General features: G+C 40.9%; 1 protein-coding gene across 1 annotated transcript in view; it reads right to left on the reverse strand.

Annotated features, from left to right (window-relative positions):
• TULP4 (TUB like protein 4) overlaps positions 1-22,617 on the reverse strand; it is a gene marked incomplete at its 5' end in the record, with an annotated part of 112,027 nt that overhangs the window by 40,467 nt on the left and 48,943 nt on the right. Inside the window, 2 exons of the mRNA XM_084261542.1 lie at positions 6,776-6,937; positions 7,253-7,381. Coding sequence (XP_084117668.1) covers positions 6,776-6,937; positions 7,253-7,381 — 291 coding nt within the window. The remainder of the gene's footprint in view (positions 1-6,775; positions 6,938-7,252; positions 7,382-22,617) is intronic.

The following is a 22,617-nucleotide window of genomic DNA, read 5'->3' on the forward strand; positions in this document are numbered from 1 at the left end:
TCAAGGGAAAGATTCGGCAAGGCACAGATGAAGCGAGTGGGAAGACGAAGGCACATTGAAGCATCACCTTGTTGCTCTGCTCCTTCAATTACCCGCTCAATGACTGTGAAGTATCGACTAGGGTTTCTGGCAGGAAAAACCTTGCCTGGAATAAACCCACAGAGTTCCCAAAGCTGCAGATGAACCTCAGAGGCTCCAGGGAGAAGATCCTTATTCTCCATCCTCCCCAAAACTCAAGGCAAAGTCTATAAAGTCCTCAGCTGAGTATTAAAATCTGTGCTACAGCTGCTCATTTCTAGGGAGAAAAGGAGAGAGCAACTAAAGAGAGGCACAATGCATCGAGCTATTTGATTCATTGTCTTCTTTCTTTTTGGAAGCCTTATTCTCAGCAGAACGATGCAAGAAAACCTACTTGAGATAAAAAGGCAAAGGAAAGACGATGCTGGTAAAACTCCGCATAGGCATCAGGGAAAGAAGAAAAAAGAAATGTATTATTTCAGAAATAGCTGCATAATGCAGCCTTAAAACAACATAATAAGAAGAGATGGGAGAGAGAAAGGCTAGCTAGCACTTAAAATTCATGTTACTTTTTCACACAAAATCTGTCACTATTATGTGGCAGCATAAAAATTAAGTCACCAAGCGAAGAAGAAAAACAAAGTATTACTGGCTTGCAGCACATAAAAACATATAAAATAAGAATACAAGATCTCCACCAAAAAAAAAAGATTTAAATATTGTAAGTGTGTGTAAAATCCCCACATACTTTGTCTATGAAATGAGACAACAGGATAGCAAACTTTCACAGAACCCTTAGCACAAGCAAGCAGAAATCATTAATTTTAATAGCAAGTCTGCAACAAAAGTTGAAATACTTCTAAAAATAGTCCAAAACATTAAAGACAGTTAAGCTGTGGTGGGTTTTGTTTATCTGTTTGTTTTATATAACACACAGATTTATCTTGAAAGACAACTGAAGTCTCCTCCCCCTGTCCTCTTTCTGCATTTCAATGGCACTGCTCAATTATGCAGCTTGCAATGTTAAAATCCTTACATGCGATTTAAGCATTGTCTGCGGCCCTTGTGGCTTGAATAAACTGCCTAGTTAATTAATGACACTTCTTCAATGCTATAAAAAGCCTCTAGCCATTTTTCCCAGTAATCCGAGTAATTCATCCGTCAATGAAAACAAGCCTTTCAGTTCTTCCTCAAAGACTGCATCTTACAGCCCAGTCCTGAGCAGCCAAAATCTGATACCCTCTTCCTTACTGTCTGCACCCAGAACAGATGGGGGAAAAGATGCATTTTGGCATTTCAAGACACAGAAATATAGACATTTTAAAGGCCCCTTTACATGAATCTCTAAAAATCCTTAATAGGGACAAGAAGTGTTCTAATAAAGACCAAAATCATTGCTTAGGCTTTCAAATCTTACAGGCTGTAATTTTTCTCATTTTGCCCTTCCTTCCCGTCACTCATAATAAGGAAGGTAAATATTTGCCTTCCCTGTGCTGCCCCAGTTGCCTGTTTGAGGCTCCCTTTCATCGTTCTGTCAACTCATTAGAAGGCTGTCTTCAAGAGGTTTTTTCCTCACACAGGGAGCTGTCGGAGCATAATTAAACTCGAGCAGTGCGATTCCTGCACTAGCAAACCTGTCTGAATCAAATGTGTGCTACAGCACCTGATTAAAATGAAAATGAGAGAGCCAGCAGAAGCCTCCCCCTTCCAGAGCACCAGGCAAAAGAAGATGTAGGTGATAAGATGACAGCACGGCCCAAAGAGATGCAACACTTTCAAAGACTTCTAAATTCCTTGGTTTTAAGACACATTGAAGACATTCCTGAGTTAGGACCAGGAATTAAAATATATTCATTTATTGTCATCGAGGCTTCCCTTTACCAGAGAGTGATTCTCTTCAATTCCCTTCTCACATACAGAAACAGCAAGAGGAACAACCCCAGTGAAGTACAGGGAATTACACTATACTGCTATCAACAAGAAGATAATCAGACCCCTCTACAGTTCTCACTCAGTTCTCTGACACTGTGCCTTTCTCTTGTCACAAACAGAGATAAACCTCTTTAATAGGTAAAATCTAAGAGAAGGAGAGGGAGCAGATGGCCTGAGGGCAGCAGAAATTGATAGAAAAAAGTCATTAGGTGCTGAGCAAGCACACAGAGGTATGGAGCCCTGGAAAGATATTTTAGATGACTTGTGGGCTTAGGAAAAATCCTCAATTACTTATTGACTTTGCTTCTATAATTATAAATAAGCCCTTTGGCTAGATGAGCTAGAAGAAACTCAAGTTTTTCTCGCTTGGGAAGTCATTCAATCTGTTTGGTGTGTACACTCCCTCTTTGCAAACAAGAGTGGTACGACACCACAGAACTGTCTGAAGGCAGAGTATTCTCCAATATTTAAAATTTACTTTTTAAATTTACTTTTCATCCCTACATGAGCCTTCCCACCAGAAAATACTCCACATGACCCTCAGGAAGTAGGATCTACTGCAGCCTACTGTAGGCCTGAAGAAAACATTTCAAAAAAAGGAAAAGGAAGGTCACACTCCTGAGTGATCCCACTTGCTTTAGTTTAACCCTCGTGTGGAACTCTGTGTGAGATACAGAGGATCCAGTCCTGCAAAGTCTTCTTATTGTGCGTATTTGCTTATTGTCCTCAAGAAGCCATTGCCCAGACATGTGGTCTGGTTATAGTGTACAGGAGCAGGAAACAACTAAATGAGGTCTACAGAAACACAATGGAAGAGAAAATTAACTTCTCGCTCTCTACAATAACCATACAGAATGGCAGCTAGGCTCAAGACCTGGGAGTGCCCCACAGTAAAAATCTGCCAATGACCATCACAAGATGATCACAGAGTCACAGAATGGTTTGGGTTGGAAAGGACCTCAAAGTCCATCTAGTTCCAATCCCCTGCCATGGGCAGGGACACCCTCTGCTAGATCAGGTTGCCCAAAGCCCCATCCAACCTGGCCTTGAACACTGCCAGGGATGTGTTCCTAAAATCTCTATGAGCAGTCTGTTCCAGTGCATCACCACCCTCAGCAAAGAATTCCTTCCTAAAATTTAATCTAAATTGACCCTCCTCCAGCCTAAAGCCATTACTCCGTGTCCTATCATTACATGCCTTTGTAAACACCCCCTCTCCAGGTTTCTTGTAGTCCCCCCCTCCTGCCCCACTCTCCCCCAACACTTCAGGTATTGGTAGGCTGCTCTCCCTAAAGCCCTCTCTCCCCCAGGCTGAACAAGCCCAGCTCCCTCGGCCTTTTTTCATAGGAGAGGTGCTTCAGCCCTCTGATTCTCTTTTTGTCCCTCCTCTGGACTTGCTCCAACAGCTCCATATCTTGTACTGAGTACCCCAGAGCTGAACACAGTACTTCAGGTGTGGTCTCACCAAAGCAGAGGGGCAGGATCACCTCCCTCAGAACTTCTTTTAATGCAGCTCAGGGAACAGTTAGCTTTCTGGCCTGAGAGTGCACATTGCCAGCTCACAGTGAGCTTCTCATCTACTGACACCTCCAAGTCTTTCTCCTCAGGGCTGCTCCAAATCCATTCTGCATCCAGCCTGTATTTGAGCTTGGGACTGTGCTGATCCATGTGCAGTACCTTGCACCTGGCCTTGCTGAACATCTTGCTGAACACAAGGTTTGCACAGGTCCACCTCTCAAGCCTGCTAAGGTCCCTCTGGATGGCATCTCTTCCCTCCAGTGTGTCCACAGCTTGGTGTTGTAAGCAAACTTACTGAGGGTGCACTTGATCCCACTGTCTATGTTGCCAACAAAGATGTTAAACAGCACCAGATACAAAGATGTTTAATGGTGCTGGTCTGATGCATCATCTGACGATGTATACTGAAAAAGCACTGCCATCAGCTAGATTCTATCAACTGCCCTATGACTCACAGTAAGTTTGTACCCAACACACAAGGAGAGCTCAAGAAATCCTGAAGAACAACAGAGAATAACTACACCATTCTCTTCCTAAATGAAAATGCAGCACAGTTGCACCTAGTATTAATAAAATCAGCCAATAGCCTCCTCAGGGCAAAGCATGTAACCTATCAGCTGAAAGACAGAAATACATATGCTCAACTTCTGCAAGACTGTACTCTACCCTGGCCATCTTTCCATCTCTCATCCCATCTCTATGCTCTCAGACAGCTTTGGCAAACGTTAACCACAGAGTTTCAACCACAGGTGGCATCAGCCACTACTTCAGGTGCTTCACTTACAAGCCTGTGCCAAAGCACATAAATGTCAGAAGACCAGCTGCTAGATATGTTGTCAAACAAGAAGATTGTTGGCAATAATTGTATCAAAAACAGTGTGGGCAGTGGGTCTAGGGAAGTAATTGTGCCTCTGTACTCGGCACTGGTGAGAGCACACCTTGAGTACTGTGTGCAGTTCTGGGCTCCCCACCGTAAAAAGGACATTGAGGTCCTTGAGCAAGTGCAGAGAGGGGCAACCAGGCTGGGGAAAGGGCTGGAGGGCAAATCCTATGAGGAGCGGCTGAGGGAGCTGGGGCTGTTTAGCCTGGAGAAGAGAAGGCTGAGGGGAGACCTTATCACCACCTACAACTACCTGAAGGGAGGTTGTAGAGTGGTGGGTGATGGTCTCTTCAGCCAGATGACAGAAGACAGGACAAGGGGAAATGGCATGAAGCTGTGCCAGGGAAGGTTTAGATTGGATATTAGAAAAAAATTTTTTACTGAAAGAGTTGTCAGGGCCTGGAACAGGCTGCCCAGGGAGGGGGTTGAGTCACCTTCCCTGGATGTGTTCAAAAAAAGGGTTCATGAGGTACTTAGGGATATGGTTTAGCATAGGATGGGAATGGTTGGACTTGATGATCTTCAAAGGTCTTTTCCAACATTGTGATTCTGTGATACTGTAGCTCCAACCATTTCTTGCCTCCAACAGAAAGATAGTTGTAGGAAATTACCCTCCTGCAGAGCTGCCACAGAGCTGTGGTCAGGAGTGACAGAGGTGGTAGCCTATTGGTGTTGAACAGGCAGGAGAAAAGATGGAAAACGAGTCCTGAAGAAAAGAGGAAGGTGCACGCAGCAGAGGACCAAGGGAAAAAGTGAACAGACAGGCTATACCAAGCATTTTTTTATCAGGACAATAGAAAACTGATACTTAACAATACATTCTCTGTGGAAATGTAATTTCACAAGTTAATTGTGTTAAAGGTCATGGGACCATGGAGTGTAACTCTTCCAGGAATACTTTCATTAGCATCTTCATGGTGCCAGAGGGGTGACAAAAAGAACAGCATGAATTATATATGTAAATTTTGACGTTTATCTTTCCCTTGCTGTATTGACAAACCCATTACATTAGGTAATAGGGACAATGCTGAAGATACTCTGGGCTAGAACAATTTTTTTTTTCTCATTTGCATAGACAGAAATCAGGAGAGAAATTAGATGAGGAGATAAGCTAGTAAGGGTATCCATTTCTGCATGTGCTTATTCGTGTCTAAAATATGCAATGTCCTTTCCCCTCCGATTTTCTATTTTTAGTTTGAGCTGAGCATAGTCTCTTGCCTCAAACCTCAGTGAATCATATTTCCTTGTGCCTCCAGGGACAAAAATGTCTAAGCACATATTAGAAGATCGTTTCCTTCCACCAGCTCTGGAGAACAGTACAAAGATCCATCATCAATTAACATGCAAACACCACAGTTAGGAGAACTGTGCAGCAAACATAAGCTTGTGGCTGGTCTCGGTCTCTATTACAGTGAGTTTGCCAGTGGCAGAGTCTCGTAGCTCAAACCAGCGATTTTCACCTGGATTACACTGGCCACTATGTTCGAATACACTTATCTGGATGCTGAACAAGTGTTTGTTTTCTGGAATAAGCCCTTATGGAGCATCCAGATTAGAAAGTACAAACATATTGGCTAAACTGAATTAAAAGCAGTCAGTCACCCCAAATGAAGCACTCAAATGATATTTCCAAATACAGCAGCAACAACTGAGTATCACACAAATGGGGTAGCCTCATATTTAAAACATAGGAATGACAGCTATTAGATCCTAGCTTCCCCTCCTAATTCTGCAGCTTGTCTGTTCCTCTTGATCTTCAGTAAATTATTTATTGTCAAGATTTACATTTCCCCAGATTAAAAAAGAGGCAGTCAGACTCCCTGGCTTTAAAGAGCAGTGTTGCAATAATTAATTCATTATTCTTTGCAGAGCACTCTAAAATTATTAGATGCTGCTGCAGAAACGTGTATTATTAGTGGTATTATATTCCACCAGGAATTCCTTTTTAATTATGTTGCTTGCATAGGGCTGAGAGGTCTCTGACACTTAATCAGCTGGACTCATTTGCTCATGTGAAGAAATGTGACCATCTCTCTCACTGGAACTGCTCTGGCTGCAAGTGCAGACTGGACAGCTATGTACAGAAATGAACAGTCAGATATTTACTAGTCTGGGATGTATTTCTGATTAAATGCATTTTCAAGATAGCTGTATCAACAGATTAGGGGTACAACTACCAATTCCCGTCTCAACTAGCTTTGAATAAGGCTGTATGTGAATCAGGGTGAAAAGTAATGACAGGCAACTTGCTACATTATCATATTTGCCTAATGAGAATGACAGGACACATTAAATTTTCATTATCTGTGGGAGCACAAGTTTTGAGGGAAACTTCTTACAAAGTGACCCCATTATTTAACAACTTTTTAAAATAGGTGTATTCTATATCATATCAAAACAATACAATACCACTGGCAGCCCCATTACCTGTTGGTCATCTGGAGTCCATATGCCACAGGTGATCTGACTCTCTAAGTTGATTTCTGAAGACCAGTGTCTCTGTCCACTGACCGAACCGACCAGCACAAATCCATCTCTGTAGGAGATAAGTGCTTGAGTCCCATCATGGCTCCACGTAAAGTCGCTCACCTTAACATACCAAAGACAAGAAAACAGATATATGGGCCACATAGGAATTGTTTGTTGCTTTAATAAAAGGTAGTACTGCACAGAACTAGGCGGGGCAACTATTAGCCCAACTGTAACACTGATGTCATGGTTACTGGATAAAGCAACTGCCCTTGCAAAGTGTCTTTGTGACACTTCTTGCATATTCCTTTCACCAAGGAAATTTTCACATTTCTCCTGTGTTTTTCAAAAGATATAAGGCATCATTCATTGATCTCTTCGTTTTGCTCTCTGGACCCGATTGCTCTCAACGGCAGAGAAAAGAAGCGTACCAACCTGCGCCCCCCGATCATTCACGAGCTCCACAGACCATCTGCCTTCGTACTGTATCCAAACAAATATTCCTCCATCTGCATCGCAGGTTGCTAATTTCTGGAATGGTTCGTTCCATCTCACCAGCACAACCTTAAAAGATTATAAGAACAAAGCCGGCGTCACCAAAACTGCGTGTTGTGTAACAACTGTTCAACAAGACCCAGCTAAACAATACTGCAAAAATAACCCACATCTCCCCCCTTCCCCGCATTTAAAGCCTGGAGATGTACAAAACAGCAATTTGCAGCGCAGCACCAGGCGCCTCGCAGGAGCAGCTGGAATCGTTTTGTCATGGCTGTCAGGAAGCACACAATCTCCCACCGTCAGGCCTCTTTGGAAGGCACCGCGTGCGCTCAAGGAAGATGGGCTGTACGCTGGATTTCATGACAGCAGCGGCCAACTGGAGGCCCCGTACAGAACATCCAACGCTCTTCCAAATTACTTCCCCCATCGCAATCTCAGACCGTCAGACGCTACGTCAAATCATCACCTCTTGCTGACTGCAAATGAAACTGCGTGCACCGGTATCAGATTGAATTTGAATACTCATATCAATAGTGACATGGAAAAAAAATAAATTGAGAGTCCCAAATTATTAAAAAATAGAAGCTTCATAGAAAAGTTGCTTTGCTACTGAGTGCATAAGGAATACAAAGCAGTTTGAGGCTCTTCGCTATGCATTACAGCTATCTGGGCTTTTCTGGAGAATCTAATCAAGTTTAACCTACCAAACAGAGCACTCATTTCTAATTAATACCAATTTAACAAATACAGCTTCTCTTGAGACTTCAGCATAGAACTGAAAAAAAAACATGTCAACCTGGTGCTTGAAGCAGAAATTAGCCATTCACCTTCTGTTGGTGAATTTTTCTTTAAAACTTTTCTCTGAATTAGCTTTATTTCAATAACATGCAGCCACATAAGAGATGCTCACGTTCATACACAGGGCGATCCCCCCAGATACTTTACTGAGACACAGCATACGCAAATAAAGAAAATAGATATTAAATAGTCAATCGGTAGAGTGTTACTAGTACATGGGCATCCAGCTTTAATGATGGATTTTCATAAATCTAAATAGATAATCATCTAAAAGAGACAGAAAGAGATTTTCCTGAAATCTATTTTGCTCTTTGCAGAGATCTTTAAGGACTGATGCCCTTAAAGATACCAGTGCTAAGGTGAGCTCTGAGTAGACAGACCCACCACATTGCACAGCAAAGTCGGCAGTGGTTTTCAGAAGTAGGATATAAATATGCACACCTGAAACCTGAACTTGACAGCTGAAGAAAGATGATCTTACGCATATTTAGCAAATGCTACACTTACTCAGAGTGCTGAAAGTCAGAACTACAGAACACGTACAGAACACTGAAAAATCTTCATCCCAGCCTTTAAGGTCAGGAGCTGCTAAGGCTAACTATGCCTCACAACAGAGTGGAAGGTACTTATCACCACTGACAACCAGGCCTTTAGTGCTTAGACAGTACCCCTGCTGGACATTTCATACATCATACAGAATATATGGCTAGACAAAATTCAGGAACAGAACATAACACTAGTAGTTCAAGTAACATGTTTTTTAAATAACACCATCAGAGGCGCTCCTATCTGTCTTAAAATTGTCCTTTTTTTCTGACAAAGATTTTGAGATGAGCGTATGATTTTATAGATTTGACGTACCGGCTGACAGTGTGAAGAATTACTGGCAAAGTGACAACAGTCACCTTGATGTCATTTGTCTCTTTTCTGTTTTAAATAGGAATCTTGTTGAAACTTGAAGATAGCTTTCCGTTGAAGTTGTGTACAAACTGTCTTTTCTTTGGATTTGATAAGACATCCAAGAGTGTATTTGAACGTAAACAAGGTTAACCAGAGCATCCCTATTCGATACAAATAAGTAACTTCCAAAATAAACTTACTGCTTCATAGTCACAAATGAAAGTGAGATGATGATTTTATATGGCTTTTGATTACATGCTTATAACGAAGCTAATTTGTAATTTGAAAATTCAAATTCTTTAAACATAGTGTAAATGTTACCATTTTATGGGGGTCATTCTAAAGACGCTTCCATCATTTACATTTAATATCCAACTACGGGTGCTAATTCTACAGCTGCTTTGAACACTTCAGATTAGTTTTTTTCCATTTCTAAAGCAGAGTATTGCCCTAAGAATTAAAATGACTTTTGGCTTTTATATTGGCTAAAATGCAAAGCATATGAAAACATGCCCCACTGATAGCACACTTAAATAACACATGAGCTTGAATTACCCCTCTGCAAAGAGGAATTTTATTGCTAACCCATAAACGCAAAGATATCATTACTTTCACTAACAGCTTCAACTCACAGGGGACCCATTTTTACTTCTGCCTTTATAGTTCTCCACTTCCTACTTAGCATCTTCACACAGGTACTGAAGAACTAAACTGTTTTATCTTCTACTGAAAGCGAAAAATGTTGGTGTGCCCAAGAAAGTAATCTGTGGACTACTTGTGGTCCACACAGACTTTTTGTATTTACTACTTATTTGGGCGTTTTGTTGACCATGGGTTTTTAAAAATACTATAAAAATCGCACATTGTGTTTGCTCTACTCTAGAAAACATTTGTGTCACCGACATTAATCAGCTTCTAAATTGGTACCTCATGGAGGAAACGATCTCCCATGAATAAAACTTCCAGGAACTCCTGGCCTAATACATTCAGTGCAATGGAATACTATTGCAAATAACAAAGCACAATCAGTCTCTGGCCCGGAAGATCACCAAGTTTCTTAAAAAGACACCACCACAGACAGGCCACCATGCAGGTGACAATGTTATTATTTATTAAAACATAGACAGGAAATTTTCAGTAACTGCAATTTTTGGAGTAGCACATATATGATTTATAGTAAACATGACCTCTTCCCTTTTCCCAAAAGAAACCAGGTTTTGCAATTAAATTTCATTATGTGCTATTGACACTTTTTTTTTCTCATTTCCTAACACAATACATGACTACTACAATCCAAAGTATTCTGAGAACTTTTGTTATTCCTAATTTTATTCGAGTTTTTGAAAGAGGTGACTGAAAATACTATACCAATCAAACCTCCAAGATCAGAAGTACTTCATCTAGAATACCATACAACAGTCGTTACTGAAATCTTACCCCTCCAGTCCCTAAAACATAATTGCTTATAGAGGCAAGGGACAACCATTTAGAAAAAAAAAAACCAAAACAACGAAAAAACTAGGGCAATTAGTTCCTAGAGTTCCTTACCACATTTAGATAGATATTCTTACTGAAGGAAATTACACTACACTGCAGTGAGTCACAGGTTATTTTACCTCTGATCTTCCACCCATTTTACTAGGGAACAGGCACATGCTCTGATGCTTAGAGGTCTTCTCCAGCACGCACATACACTATGGAGATCTGCTTGCAGGTAGTCTATGGCAGCAACAGGGAGTACAGAATGCCTGATGGCAAATATGTGATTACAGCACAATTTGCTACCCCTTGGAGGCACGTTCCCTTGTCTGCCATAAGCGTTTCCGAAACTACAAGTGAACTGTGTGTCTTTGACGGTGCACAGGATTTAATGCATTATAACTCCACTGAGTTTATAAAACACTAACCATTCTATTGAATCGCTGGTCTTTGCCCCCCACTCCAATAAATCATACTACATTTGTAACGCCATTGGATATGAATCCACCTTCCAAGCAGCCATGGCAAAAGATCTAACTGTTCCTAGGACAGAAATAGAAAAACTAATGAAGGAGATTAGGCTATTGCCTCCAGTGGCAGAGCATAGGACTCTCTCCGTCTGAAGGCTTCTTCTGATCTTGTACTTTTAGAAAAGCACTTAAGTTTTTAAAGGAACATAAAAGGGTTGAAACAAAGCTTTTGAAAAGGGGACTGCGAAATCTACCTAGGATCACTGAGCATCACCTATTTGCTGTATTGAGTAATCCAATTATGCAGTCCTCTAATAAGTAGATTGACCTTCACTCATGGTTAGAAGTACAGAGAAATACATGCATATGGTGCACATCGTATATGCAGCACCCTGGTGCACATCATGACTTATTAACGGCAACAGAGATGTGTAAATACATTTATCAAAGAAAAAAGATGAGTGTGCAGTGGGGAACAGAAATAAAACAGAAAAGGGATTGGAAAACCTTCACTTGCCAATTCAGTTCAGCGTCTCTCCCTGCATTATGTATAGAGACACAGAAATGTATGTATAATGTGTATATACATGACATACCTATAACATGGGTGTGTGCATGAACACATCCCCCCTATTAAATCCTTGAGGAAACTGTGCCAACTTTATACATTTGTTGACTTGAAGTCAGTTACCTAAAGCGGATTTTTATAACAAAAATGTCATGATAAGTGATGACAGGTGACCAGAATAAGCAGTAGGGTTGCAGTTAACAAGCTGTTGCTTCTCACTGTACTTTACCTTAGAACGAGTGCTTGGTCCTAAATGGTTCTGCAAATATTTAGTTCAATGAAACATAAAGTTGAACTATTTTTTTAAATATCAGTATTTTAAAAAGAAAGGCTATTTATCTCTCCAAATTTCTTGTGATGCAAACAGCTTGTCTGCAATTGCTGTTACTTACATCTTCACTTAGCCACGACAGTTCTCTCAATTCAAACTAGTTCAATCACGCAGACAAAGAGCATTGCATGAGTATTATTCCTAATAATGACACCAGACAGAAAAATCAGCAGACATGGCAGACTGCTAGCTCGCCTCTCATCGTTTGGCACACCCATCTTCCTACCCTACTTGTCTTATATTGCATCCACTAATGATACAGTCCCTGTCTCTCCCACACCCGCAGAGCTTTGACTTTTTGTTTCCAGAGACATTACACCCAGGTGGAAGTGCTTCGTTTGCATATGGAGCTGTCAGTTTCCAAGGTATGATACCCATCAAGGAATTATTATTAAGAAGAAAGTACTACTATTAATAACAAACATTGTGCTGCAGCTAAAGAACAGCAAGCTTATAACAGTGTCTACGTTTCTTGAGAAATACTGTCAGCTCACAATAGGGGCTGCACATTACCTAGTCGGTAAGAGAACAGCAAATGAGTTCTTGGAGACAGAAAACACCATCCAAATTCTTTGTTTAGTCTAAATAATAAGAAAATTAAATGAACTCTCTTCCTGTAGGGACTGGAGTGGCCTCCAGATATCTCAGGGATGGATGTCTTTTAATGAACCTTAGCCCTGCTGCTGGAGAAGCTGCGGTCACTGGTGATGTGTGCTGATGGCACAGCAGCTGCTCACAGCCCCTGAGGGGCTCGGCTGCTGCCGCGGGCAGTGCTTTCCACTGCCACTCGTACATTAGAAGTCTGCCACTTCATCCCAGGACTCTACTTTTTCCTTGGAAAAAAAGCGTATTACCCTGCCAGCAGCTGTCATCTTGCTTTTTCTGCTCTTTGACAAGGAGCTTCAATTTCTATAAATACTGTTTAACCAAGTATAACAACATTCTTGTGAGGAATGATAGGAAAGCTACTAACTATGGGGTTTTAAAAACACAAGGGAAAAAAGTCCATGAAGGGACCAGATTTGAATAGCTTTTTTTTTTGTTATTTTTGAAATTGGAAATCTAATTTCATTGTACAAGATGGAGCTAACCATGAGATCTGTGTTAGCTGGGCACCTAACCTCATGTTAACTGAAATCAGAGGTAAGGCTGGACAAGCAATAAGGTGCTGACCTTACTGGACCTTACTGACCATAGACTTCCTCATAGCCTTCATGTGAAAACCCTACTCCAAAGTAACTACATCCCTAGCTCAAATGCCTCAGGTAAGGATCTAAAGTTATGTACAATGGAGGGATATATTAGAAGCTCTGTGCTGTTTTGTTCAATGCTCGTGCGTTGCTGTGCATTTTTTCTCCCTTTCTCCTTGGCATTTGTTTTCATAATGTTCAGAGCAGGTGCCAGGCTGATGAAGACTCAGGTCATCTGCTCAGCTGCAGAAAGAGCAAAGGCCAGGTTGGAGCAGCGTAGTTTACTAGCAATAGCCCTCTGAGTAAGCACAGGGGAAGTAACCATTCACCCAGCACTCACTTGCTCTCCGTGGGAGCGACTGGTACCCTTTGCGAGTAATAGTGTGGTTGCTCACCCCCTGGGAAGAGCATCAATGCTCCCCAGCAAGTCTTGCCTATTTGCTTTGCAGATGAATGCCACACATGGATTTTTAAAAGGTATCTTCAGGTTGGGATCCATCCCATCAAACAGACCTGTTTTTGAAAGGTATCATATGGTTGGCATCTGATCCCCAGTGGAAGGCAGTCTGATCTTTAAAAGCCCTAGGGGATGATTTTGGCAAATAGGCAACTACAAGAAAAACTTGTTTTGATCGCTCCTTTGAGAAGGGACTGTACTTAGTGTAAGATGTTGTCTTAAAAATACCAAGACTGTCAACATCTCGCTGAATATATTTAGGAGCCTTGATAGTAAACTGCCAAGATGACAACTCAGTAAGGCTCTAAAGCTTAATATATCTCTTCATATTCCTTAAGTCATGCACTTCATTTTAAGAAATACACTCCCAAAGTCTATTAATCCCAAGGATTTGCCACATAACCATTATATGTGTTCACAGAGCACAAAACATGCCACCTGATCACCTACCTTAGATGAAAGTCCCCAACACCCCTCAAAGGTACCAAACAAGTGTTATGCTCCTACAACTGAAGTAGCTCCCAGGGACAGTTCCAAAGGAATTTTTCACTTTGGAATCACCAAATTGTTGAATTGTGGCTTCCAAAGAACTACAGCTATAGGGGACACTTAAAAGAAAACCAACAGAAACTGGCTGTATCCAAGGTATATCCAATAAATGTCCTTGGACAGCTCAAGATCTTTGATGGGTCACTTGTCAGAACTGGAAGTTGCAGGAGAGAAACAGAAGTGACAGGCAATATGAACCTTATATGGATGACAAGATGTTGGTATCTGTCTACCAGTTCTCATTTTTGAATACATTTCTTAACCATTTCTTCAAGGGCTACTAAAGAAAATACTTGTGTATATATAATCTAAATGAAAAGAATTAAAGCACTAAAAAAGTAAAAGCCTAAAGTCAATCACCCATATGCATGAGATACCTGTACACTATGTTCTCAGAAGGGAAACAGGTGGAGGTCTGCTCATCCCTCGCTGCACAGACCACAGAGTGGCAGTGATAAGGAGTTTGGTCTGCTTTTGACCCCTTTCCCTTCACAAAGAGCTCCCAAAATCTCTTTCACAGAAAAGATAACTGTCTCCACAGAAAACTCTCGTAGAGTTATGCTGTGTTCACTTCCAATGTGGAGATCTCCTTTATAGCATGCACTTTACTACCTCTGTCTCCTATCAACGGTCTTCCTCTCCTGAAGCATTCCTGCAAGATACTTCTGTTTAATTGACCATATAAATCAAAACAGAATGTTGATATGGATGAGCAAAGGAAAAAATAGCACGTTCATCGTCTTCCTTTTGTAAGACAAAAGATTTCACTTTGTTCTAGTTTCCGTAGAGACTAAAACATAATAAAGGAAGGAGAAACCACTATTCTATCTAAAGATGAACAATCATGTTGCTCATCAAAATACCCAAAACAGAACAGTTCCCACATTCCAGCACATCACTGATGAAGACCATTAGGAAAGGTCCATTGCTGCTATAAGACACGTGCAATAACCATGCAAAGCTGGCAGTTCTTTGGGTTTCAGTATCTATGGTCAAATATTTTTCCACAAGAAAAAAAGCACCAGATTGAAAATTCTCTGGTATTTAGCCTAGATTAAATGAAAAGTACATGAGCATAAAGCTCATTTCACTAAGGTCTGAACAAAATTACATTACAGATGGTATAAATCAGGACCATTTTACTACCTCCACATCTACAGGCACTTTTGAGCTGCGTATAAGCAGCTCAGTGTATATGAACCTTAAGCTTTAAAAACAGGAATAACACCCCCCCCGACATCCACCTATGCATCATCACTGTATATGAATTCAGAGACCACACACATCTTTGTTAGAAGTTCTGAGGAGAGTGGGGAGAAAAAAGCAACAAAAACACCACACATAAAACAGACTTTAAATTCTTTCCATCTTTTTTTTTTTTCCTGGTGAAAAATACAGAAAAACATTGGGTTCAGAGACAGAGACATCCTGTAGCAAAGCCTACTGCTTTTGTTCTGTCTCTTCTTTTTTAAAAATATACAGTCAAGGACAAAATATTGTTTGGAACCACGTATTATATCCAAAGTGACGGATCACCAAATAATATAAAAAAAAAAACAACCCCCCCGGAGGAGACAGGTAACAATAAACATACTGAAAATCATTTCTACTCAGAATGAACTAGCTCTGCTCTGCGTTCTCAACACCAGCCACTCAGGAATTCCCATAGTATCCTCTACCTTGTAAATGCTATCTTGTTTAGGAATACCCCCAGGCTAAAGGGGGAAAAAGGCAGTGAAGTGACTATGACAGAGGCACTCTCCTTTAGACTTCATCTTCCTAGTTTGATGGTTAAAATTCCTGCCAAAGTGTTCATACAACAGTGAAATATAGCTTTAAATATGCATATAAATATGTACACATAATTTAATAGCTTTAAATCTGAATATATATATATGTACACATATACATACATACATATATATGCACATGTGAGAATATTCTTCAAAAAAACCCACACTTGCACTATTAGAAAACTTTAAGAGCAGCTCATAAAAATGTAGTATTTTTATTTTTACCGAACTCTGCTAGTTAACACAGAGAAAGGAGACGACAAGCTCTTCACCTTCTGGAGTCTATTTTGAGAAGTGTCAGAAAAATAATGGTGCCTCATGATCACATACCGAGGATCTGCTGGTATCAAACTTACTAACTCTGGCTATATCGAATATAATAAAGTAAAAGATAACTTTTTGCTCATCTGATATCCAAACTCATACAGCATGGCAAATAACATTTTTGCAGGTTTATGAGTATCATCGTTAGCATTTGTGGTAGAGATTTTATAAGCAAAATCCAGCCAATGACTCCACTGGTGATTTACAGGATAGGCCCTAACTCTACTTGCACCTGCTTAGCTGCCATCTCTGTAACAGTCCTCCAAACTCGCCTTACGTGGGACCTGACTGCACCATAAACTTTGTGCAAGTGCTCTCCATGGAGGTGAACTTCACCCTTTAAGAAATGCAGTAAAAACCTGATTTTTGTTAGCAATGTAAACAGAAAAGACCTTCAAATTCAGAGACAAGTGTCAAAACGTGCTGTCCAAGCGTGGTTATTTCTGACAGCTACAATACTTCAGCCTTGTTTTTTGGTTGCTTTTTTTTTTTTTTTTTTCAAACACCAGGAAGTAAAAATAATCCAAACTTGAGTTAAGAGCATTGATCGGCACTTCAAATCTATTAACATCTCCCAGGCGATAATAGCTGTGTACTGATCTAATTAAGGTGTTATAAGGAAGACTGGAGAGAAATGGTATAGCTGGGCATTTCACTGCTGAAGTGGGACTACTTTACTATCCCCAATTCCCAAAGAAATACTCAACTACCATTATCCTGATCATTACGTCCAACCATAAGACCTCCATGTGATTTCAGAGCATCTGAGGAATATTAGTGAATGTAAATTAGTCACAGAAACAGAGAAAAGAAAGCATTTGTACAGTCTTCATTGGACTGCCTGGACTGACTTTGTGTCACCCACAGAGACGGTGCACCCCTAATTCTTTTGTGAGAATGATGAAATTCCACCACATCACTTTGTAAAGGTAGGACACCTGCTTTAGCTTCCACCACAAGGCCACCACCTGAACCTTTGCCTGCCAGCTGCCCCTGAGTGGGTTCAGCAAGTGGCATCTGGGGCAGCTACAGAAGTAACCATGTAATTGCCGACATGGACATAGAAACCAACAGGGAAAAGGAAATAGTGTCTACTTCCAAGGCCAGGGAAGAAGCAGGCAGTAACACAGGGACTGCAGAAAGGGCAGAAGAGCCACGCTGCCTCTGCACCTCTCAAGACAGAAAGGTAAAAAAAAGGGTAATATAAATTAACAATACAAATACAAAGACTTTATTGCTCTGTACAACTACCTGAAAGGAAGCTGTGGTGAGGTGGGGGTCAGCCTCTTCTTGCAGATAAGGAGTGACAGGACGAGAGGGAATGGCTGCAAGTGGCACCAGGGGAGCTTCAGGTAAGAAATTAGGAGAAAATTCTTCTCAGAAAGAGTGGTTGTGCATTGAACAATTTGCCCAGGGAGGTGGTAGAGTCATCATCCCTTGGGGTGTTTAAAAAAAGATTGGATGAGGTACTTATGGACATGGTTTAGTTAGTAATATAGGTGGTAGGGGGATGGTTGGACCATGGTAGATAATCTTGGAGGTCTTTTCCAACGTTAATGATTCTAGGATTCTATGAAATAACTAAAAATCACAGTATTTCTAAGCAAAACATTCAGTTTAGTGTATTACACTAAATAAGCCCAACGTTACTTACCAAGAATTACCTTTTTGATACGTATTACTCCCCATGCAGGCTCTGAGTCAGGCTTGAGACATACTGGCCCCCCTAATTTGTAACTGATACAACCAAACTTCTGACAATGTGAACACTAGCTAAGACATGCCATACTCTAAGAAATGCCAAATAGCAGATTTTGAAAATGTCATCCTTGCTGTGGCTGGACCACAATTCTGCACAGACTGCATTCAAAGCAAACCCATGTAAGCAATTTCATCTTAATTTCTTATTTCTTCATGAAATAAACACTGATGCTGTTCATGAAGTGACCAATAATTTTTACTTGCTTGACTTTCCAGAGAACACAAGGAAGCTATAAATAAGGGGTTCAATCAGTTACTTGGCTAGAAAGAGCACAACAGGCAAAGTGGACAACTCTGGAAAGCACAAATCACTGCTATTCCTTTCTACCTCTGTGGCATAAATAACCCTCTACCAGAAGCAACCCTCACGTTGTTGGAGCCGCACAGTTTACGAACAAGGACAGTCCCTGAAGTATTGAGCCTTGAAGACAACGCAAAAAGCCGGCTCAGGAAGCCCTGCAGAGAAGGCTAGCTCCATGGAACTGTAAAATCACTGTATTTGCCCAAACCACTCAACAAGGCTGAGCTATAGGTTGGGAATGTAATCCCTGGGCAGCCTAAGGGTCACTGTGAGACTACCATGTTGTTGGTCACCATGTTCCTGGTGACAGGAAACACACACCCAACCGTCTGGAAAGACACCTGACCTTATCTAATGCAAATATCTATGAAGGTATCGATTACCTGCGGCACAGAACACAGTTTTCAAGGAACTGAACTTAAACTGACATGCTTCTCAGAGACCAAAAAGCAGCAATATTCAACCTTCAACAACCCAGCCAGTGTATGAACCACAGACTAGGGATGAAAGTTGTCTGATCTGTATCCAAGAGCTTGAGCCAGCCAGCTTATAAGCACTGCATCACTGGAAAGTAATTTTATAGTTTAGACAGGTTATCCTGCAGTTCACCCAAAAAAAAAAAAGAGAAGAAAAGCACTAAGAACAACACACATTTCTGTTCTTTTTTTCCCTCCAGTAAAATCCTTAAGAAAGTTTCACCAGGCTAAAGAAGCAGATGTTTTCTATCCCAAGTCACTTGCCTGCCGACAAGCATCTGGAATATGTCTGAGACAAAAACTCAGTGAAAGAACGAACTGTATTTATGCAGGCAAGTCTGTCTGTGTGCTGCCTCTATGTTATCCAGATACCATTGTCCTCTCTCCTGTCATGTGAATGCCTCAATACAGACAGCTCTCTCATCAGGTTTTCAAGAAAATGAGAACTAATCTGGCCAGGCACAGCAATGAAGCAGACAGAGGACTGCCTATTTTTTCCAAAAGTGAAAAATCTCCTAAATTAAAAAGTAAACTTTGTTTCAAAGCAAAGGTTCTAGTCATTAAACAATGGTTGTGACTTGACAATTTCTACCCCTCTGCCAAACATCCTTAAAGAGTTGATGAGTTAACTAACTCAAAACCAACTGTTTGAAACAGTAAGTTTACATGAGAGCCAGTGCTAACCCACCTAAGAGCCAGTCCACCTCTGAGCTATGAAGCCTTCCAGACCAAGCCACTGCAGCTTTCCTCCCACCACAAACTCTTCTTCCTATTCTCCAGCCTGGCACACTCTCCATGTTTCTGTCTTCTACGTCTATGTTTTAGGTATTTCCAGAGAGGAGCTTTAGACACTACACACAAGTAGCAGTGTAAATTCACAGCCCTTGCCCTGAATTCTGCACTTTTCTTACAAACACTGTTTTGTTTTCTTTACTATTTATTCACCTGCATAAATTCTGATGCATTTGTACAAGAGGAAAAAAAACCCCAAACCACACCTTTCTGTTAACCAGAAGGATACGAGATGAGGCAAGACTCTGCAGCACTAAAGCATTTAAAACTGTAAATAATGCGACTTGGATTTAAGGTAGGTATCGATAAATAAATAAATAAACACTGCCATGATACAAGAGGTGCTTTCTGACCCCCATGATTCTGTGACATTCAATTTCAAAAGCAGAAAACACTGCCATTGGACATGCAGCCGTGACGTTACTTCAAACCGGGCTGAAGAAAATACTTGTCTTCGTTCTGTGGACAATTTTGGTTTCTTTTCTTCATGATACTTCACAGATTTTAAAGTATTTTCTTTTTTAACATTCAGAAAAGAGTTTAAAAAGCAATACAAGTCATTGAAGTCTCGAGATACTAGATTAAAGGCAAGTAATAAAACAAACAAAATGCATGCTGGCAAAGTGGAGTCATGCAAGTCCAACAAGTACTAGAATGAAAGAAAAAACCAGGGAAGGTAAGACATTATTAGATGTTGCTGTAAGTAATAATATGATATTTAGAAAGCTGTATCTTAGGTTAAATATAAAGTAAAGCTTCCATCAGTGAAATAAATGGTTGAATAGACTTCTAAAGCCAAAACCCCTCACCTTTGGAAAGACTTCATACAAATTCTCACACAGCACCAGAAGGTGTATTGCAGGGACTTTGGGGTTTTTTGTATGAACTGACTACATGTGGCTATTGCAGTTCAGTTGGGCTGTTATCAGAACATTCTTTTTTTATTCATTAGCTGAGATTTAAGAGAGAATTGTGGTTTATTAATGCAACAATAAAATATTTTCATTTTCCTTTTTTTTTTATGGAACAGTATCACTTTAAAGCTCATTTGGGTGCTGAACTGTTGCACATGTATGGAATGAAGTCATATTATTTGAGCATGATAAGCATGTGATAGAAAGATACAGTCCTATTCTATGCATGAGGGTGAAAGTAAATGGTCTATGCCTTTATAAGCTATGAGTAAACCACAATTTTGGGTTCATCTGTAGGCTGGGGCTATGGGTGATGGCTGCCTAGATGGTCTGCCAGCTACTTTCATGTCTGCATGCAGATGTCCAAGGAACCATTCCAGTAAGTTTTGACCTGTGTGTGCTTGTTACCCTTTGAAATGTTAGTCTGCTAGCATTTTCAGAGTACAATATCTTCCTGAAGAACAGCAGATGGAGTGAAACCGGCCGGGAGTCACTCACTTTCTCTGAAACCTTTAGTAACCAAGACATCATTAGTATGATGATCAAACAGCTCTGTTTGGAAACTGATCGTATTCCTGAGCAGCTAGTGACCTTGGGGTGGTGGCAGGGAGCTCACTGTATGAGGTGGTTCTGAGTGGACCATATCATAATACAGAAATCAGAGTGTCTTTCTCTCTCCAAAAAAGGAAGGTTAGGGCAAGAGAGAATGTGGAGTCAGAAATGTGACCCGAGATCCAACAAAGAATGATTTTCACCAAGCAAAGTCCTCTAGGGAGTACAAAACATGCTCTGTGGAGAACTCGAGGGTACTACATGGACCATCAAGTACCACAGTGTTTAGCCACAGGAGCGAGGGAGCTCTGGTAATCTGACTCATGACCAAGATCAGCTATCACAGGGCAGGAGATAAGGCTGAGCAGGCTCAAACTAAGCATTCCTGAACAGCAAAGCACCAGGATCCCACAACTGCAGCTCTCAGGCACCAGCTCTCTCCACTGTCCCCTGCCACAGAGGCTCGGCTGGAAGGTGGACACATGGCTCATGGCAATCACTGCCTCCTTCTGCTCTCAGTCCATCTATCCAGAAGCTTCTCAGTGAACCTCCATGCCAGCGTCCTTGCACATCCACATATACAACCCTTTGCTGCTATTTGCTACCATTATATGCTAGTAATAGTCTGCAAAAAATACCAACAGAAACATTGTTGTGCCCTATTCTGCCTGTGGTATCTGTGATGCTGAAAACTGCCCCCTGCTTTATATGAGCACTCTGCTTGGCCTGCAACTGCATTCTCAACCCTCCGGACACTATGCCTGCTACCAAATCTCAAACTCAGTGTCTGAAGAACAATTTTGTTCTTAAACACACCGTTTGCCAAAGCTGACACTTTTGCCAAGGGGAATGAGCACGAGTCTGGGAGTCCTGGACAGCGTCTCTCAGCAGCAAGCCAGAGTGCAGAAGAGGCAGCTACTGTGCAACCCCCAGTGCCCAGCTTGACTACCAGCCACACAAGATCTTGAAATATTAGATTTATCAGTACTAAAAATAAAACCATGTGATGCAGACTCATGCACTGTACTCTGTTGTTAAGCAGCACAACCACAATAGCTCAGATACTGTAACCATGAGCCAGTCACCTAGAGTTAATCGCTTTATTTGCATTTCTGCTGGTTAACACTATTTTAACAGAAATCACACTAGCCTTTTTATTATTTTTTTTTTTGTAGAATTCTGTTGTTGTTATTGCAGAGGCACAAGCACATTTCTGGAATCCCACTCTTCTGTTTAGCCACAGACCTTGGTAACCTCAAGAGATGCCAGGAACGCCCCTTACCATCCCCTCGCTGCTCTGTTCAGCCAGTTCCCGAGAACAGACAGTTCTGAATTCAGGTATCTCCCATGCAGAATGAATGCTCTTTACGATGTTACTGAGAATCAGAATTAATTTCACACCTTTTGTATAAATATCGATTTATATATTTATTTTTATGTATTTATTTATACAAATATGAATTAGAGCACTCAAGTCCTACCTAACGCTTTATGTTAGGAAGGAAGAACCACCATCAAAAGAAAGAAGATATATCCCTGGTAGCTACAGACTGTTTTAAAATCTCAAGTGTGCTTAATATCCCCTTCAAAATTTGTGAGCAAGGATTATGGCAGCTGTGAATATTTCTGATATCCATGAAAAGAACC

The sequence above is a fragment of the Gallinula chloropus genome (assembly GCF_964237585.1).
Source record: "Gallinula chloropus genome assembly, chromosome: 3".
Taxonomy (NCBI): Eukaryota; Metazoa; Chordata; class Aves; order Gruiformes; family Rallidae; genus Gallinula; species Gallinula chloropus.